Below are 4128 nucleotides of genomic sequence, written 5' to 3'. Positions count from 1 at the left end.
AAAATAAAAGGGTGAGAGAGAGAGAGTCAGACTGGGAGCTGAGAGACCTCAGGGAGGACACCCAGGCAGTCTGGGGCTTACCACAGCGACCTCCAACAGTGCACGGTGCTGTCAGGGCCTCCTTTCAGGCTTTCACTGGGATGGTTCCTTGGGTTTGAATTTGGGCAGAGCCTGGCTGACTGCCTTGGTTTGTGTTTTCACCTGAACACCAGCGCTCCCCTGCCTGTCCCTGCTGGAGCCCAGGCTGTGTGGAACGGAGCTGGAGGCATCCTGCTCCAAACACCCTGAGCTGCAGCTCCTGGAGGTTACAGGAACAGCCCCCTGCTAAATCCAGCCTGTTCCCACTGCACACCAGTTAAGGGCCCCGTGATGGGGCTCAGTAACCAACAGGGCCTTCTCCACTTTCCCCTGGCTACCAGGTAAAGCTCCCTTCCTTGGGAAGACCGTTCCCAGCCTAAAAACACCACGGGAACACACGGAGCCAGGCCCTCCTGTTCAGCCCATCCCCTCTGCCTTAGTGCAAACCCTCTCCTCTTCCCAAAGCAGAGACCGGCTCTGCCAACTTGTGCACAGCCCCCAGAGGCGGGAGGCAACAAGAGCTGGTCCCTATAAAGGGACAACAAGAGCTGGCCTCAAAAAGGGGGCAGTAAGAGGTGGCCCAAATAAGAGCTGGCCTCAGTAACGGGGCAATGAGAGCTGGCCCCAAAAAAAGGGGCAATGAGAACTGGCGTCAGTAATGGGGCAATGAGAGCTGGCCCCAATAAAGAGGCAATAAAAGCTGACCCCAAAAAAAGGGCCAATAAGAACTGGCCCCAGAAAAAGGGGCAATAAGAGCTGACCCCAAAAAGGGTCAATAAGAACTGGCCCCAAAAAAAGGGGCAATAAGAGCTGGCCGCTGACCCAGCCCAGCCTCCAGCCCCTCGGGGAGTGGGTGGACCTTCCCCAGGGTCAGCCTCAGACCAGGGACCATCCGTGAGTTCCGAGGGCCCACCCAACACCAGAGGAAGCAGAGTGGGGCACGCACTGCCCTGTCCCGGGTGTGCCTGACCCAAACACGCTCGGGAAGAGCCCGCTGGTGTCAGCCGAGGGATCTCCGGTGCTGTACTCGCCCTCCGGAGCGTTCCCGGGGCCGGGAGCAGCCAGGACCGCGCCGGACCAAGGCTGTCACCTAGCGGCAGCAGCGCCGGAGGAGGATGGCGTGATGGCACAGACCCCACCCGCGTCCCGCACACCGCCTGGGACCCCCCGCGCCGGATCCCCGGGACACATGCAGCCCATACGCTCCGCGCTCGGGCTCGCTTTTCCTTCCAGCAGCTCCTCTTCTCCTCCTCGCAGCTGGAAAACTGCGGGAATCTCGGTTCTGCCCCGCCCGGGACCTTCGGGCATCGCCGCCTGTCCTGGTTGGTGTCAGCGCTGCCAAAAACCAGACAGGCACCAGAGCACTGAGCAGTGGAAGTCAGAACTAATTTATTTAAGAAAAAAAAAAAAAAAAAAAAAACCAACCCCAAAACTTGTCAAAAGGAGGGGGGAGGCATCGGTTACAAGCTCTGGAAGCTCTTGTCAGGACAGCGCCAAGGAATCAGCTTTATACAGCAGAGAGAGAGGGGCACCCCGAGCCCCAGCCCTGCCCGGTCACTCCCTGCGCGGGGACATCCCAACCCTCGGCCCCGCTCGCCCTCCGCCACCACGGAAATGTCGCAGGAGAAGGGGGACAGGGGCTGGAACCTCCCCCGGCCCCCCCAGCWCTCGGCCTTCCCCTGCAGCCCCAAAAAGTGAAGCTCCAGCGCTCCGTGCCCCCTATCCCCGGTGGGGCCCTGGGGACAGCAYGGTGAGAGCTGTCACACCGCGGCTCCGGTAACCGCACACACGGCCCCAGAGGCGCATCCTGGGGCAGAGCACTCGCCAAAAAACCCCCGAGACAAAGGGCCGGGCTTGGACTGAGCCCCAGCGGGTGCCAGGAGCGTGTCCGCGCTGAGCCCCTGCGGGCAGGCAGGCAGGGAGGAGGGAGGAGGGAGAAAGGATGGGATGGGATGCTGCCGATACCACCCCTCCGAGAGAGACCGGGATCCCTCGGGGGACTCGGGAGAGGCTGYTCCGCTTCTGCCTCCGTGCTGGGCACAAGGAAAACCCAGCAGGACCCAGAGGGGGCCGGGAGCCTGTGGGGAGCCCGGAGAGTCCGGCCCAGCTCCCGCGCCCAGCCCGAGCCCCTCGTTCTGCTCCTCTCAATATATTATCATCATTATTATTCTGTGCAAGTAGTTTTGCATCGGGACACGCCGAGCCCTGGTGTGTCAGCCTGCAGCTCCAGCCTCAGCCCTGCCCGCGCCCCGGAACGGCCCTGGAGCGAGGGCAGCGATCGGACAGGAAAGATTCCAGCGCASCCCTCCCTCCCCAAAGCCCCGTCCCTCGCACAGCCCTGCCGGGACAGTCCTGAGCCGCCGGCCCGGTCACTCCTCGGCCTCCTCCTCGTGGTGGTGGTGGTGGCTGGAGGCCGGGGGCTCGTCCAGCTCCTGCTGGGGGTAGTGGTGTGGCGCGGGTCCCTCGTGGGCCATGTTCTCCTCGGCGTTCAGGTACACGTTGAACAGGGCTCCCTCGTGGCTCGGCTCCTTCCCGCACGCCTGGCAGCTGCAGTGCACGATCTTCTCCACCAGCTTGTCCACCCGCGGGATCTCCTCGTTGCCCGGGCAGTCCAGGGTCACCTATCCAGGGTGGCAGGACAAGGACAGGGCGGGTCGGTGTTCCCTGCTGGGAGGGTGTGGTGGTGTATTCCCCCCACCCACTCTTTTCCAGGCTGYGGTGGAGCAGAACTGGGACCTTCCCCTGCAGCCCCAAAAAGGGAAGCTCCAGGGGATCCCAGCCCCTTATTCCCGGTGGTGGCCCTGGGGACAGCACGGTAAGAGCTGTCACCACCACGGCCCCCCATGACCTCAGCAGGGCCCGGAGGTGCATCCTGGGGCAAAACACTCCCCAAACAACCCCCAAGACAAAGGGTCGGATTGGACTGAGACCCAGTGGAGCTGACCTGCCCCGGGCCCTGTAGGTTTGGGGTGTTTTGAGGCAGATGTGATGGGTTTGTACCCACAGAAACAACCCCTGGTCAGTCTGAAAAGTGGGGGAGTTCCCTGGGAATGTCTCACTTCAGACACTCGGGGGAAAATCACAGAATCACCAGTCTGGAAGGGACCTTACGATCCTCAATCCACCAACCCAGCACCACCACAGGCACCTCTAAACCGTGGAATCACTGAATSATTAAGGTTGGAAAAGAGCTCCAAAACCAACAAGTGACACACCCCCACCTTGTCCCCAGACCAGAGCACTGAGTGTCACATCCAGGCAATCCTGGGACACTTCCAGGGATGGGGACTTCAAACCTCCTTGGGGAACGTTTTCTAACACCTGACAGTGAAAACTCCTTCCATCAGATCTGAACCTCCCTTGGTACAACCTGAGGCTGTTTCCTCTGCTCCTTTCACTCCAGACAGAAGGGTGAAGAACTGACCCCTCCTCACTCCCACCTCCTTTCAGCTCGGGCTCCAGCAGGACCCAGGAATACTGCTGTGACAGTGAGGCCACCCAGCAGGCAGGATGCTGAGCAGCTCGGGTAGTTTGGGCTAAACCCTCCCATCAAATGTGAGCTGAAACAAGGCAGAGAGCTGARCCCATCCCTGGGGTCTGGGCTGCTCCTGGCCGTGGGCTCATGGCTCTGCCAGGATCAGAGGTGACACAGAACTGTGGGGTCTGAGGACGCCTGGAAATCCAACACTGCACAAACTCCCAAGGGAGCAGCGGAGAGAACAGGCCTGGGGATGAGCACAGGGATCAATAATGCAGGAATAGCAGGGGGATAACGGATCACTGAGCAGAGCTTCCAGCAGCTCCTTCCACCCAGGCATCTCCAGACAGGGCRCAGTCACCTGAGAGACACCCTGGAAGGAAACCATGAGTGGGGAAACCCCAGGGAAGGAGAAGGATTGGCCCTGGTGTGGGAGCAGAGCAGGATACTCACGATTTCCCACATGGACTGGGCTGGCATGCAGGAGTCGCAGTGAACCAGGGACTCTGTGGACTGGGGGAAGGTGTTGGGGACGCTGTAGCTGAAGCACTGACCCAGACAGGCCCTGCAAA

General features: G+C 61.0%; 1 protein-coding gene across 1 annotated transcript in view; it reads right to left on the bottom strand.

Annotated features, from left to right (window-relative positions):
* Positions 1-1443: 1443 nt before the first annotated feature.
* Positions 1444-4128, bottom strand: part of NBL1 (NBL1, DAN family BMP antagonist) — a 3216-nt gene continuing 531 nt past the window's right edge. The window contains exons 2-3 of the mRNA XM_057384967.1: positions 4010-4125; positions 1444-2699 (exon numbers count right to left, since the gene is read on the bottom strand). Coding sequence (XP_057240950.1) covers positions 2448-2699; positions 4010-4125 — 368 coding nt within the window. The 3' untranslated portion in view covers positions 1444-2447. The remainder of the gene's footprint in view (positions 2700-4009; positions 4126-4128) is intronic.

Source organism: Malurus melanocephalus, unplaced genomic scaffold (assembly GCF_030028575.1).
Source record: "Malurus melanocephalus ecotype Western Australia unplaced genomic scaffold, MMel_1.1 scaffold_759, whole genome shotgun sequence".
Taxonomy (NCBI): domain Eukaryota; kingdom Metazoa; phylum Chordata; class Aves; order Passeriformes; family Maluridae; genus Malurus; species Malurus melanocephalus.
The sequence above is the reverse complement of the archived record's forward strand: the minus strand, read 5'-3'. Positions and strand labels throughout refer to the sequence as shown.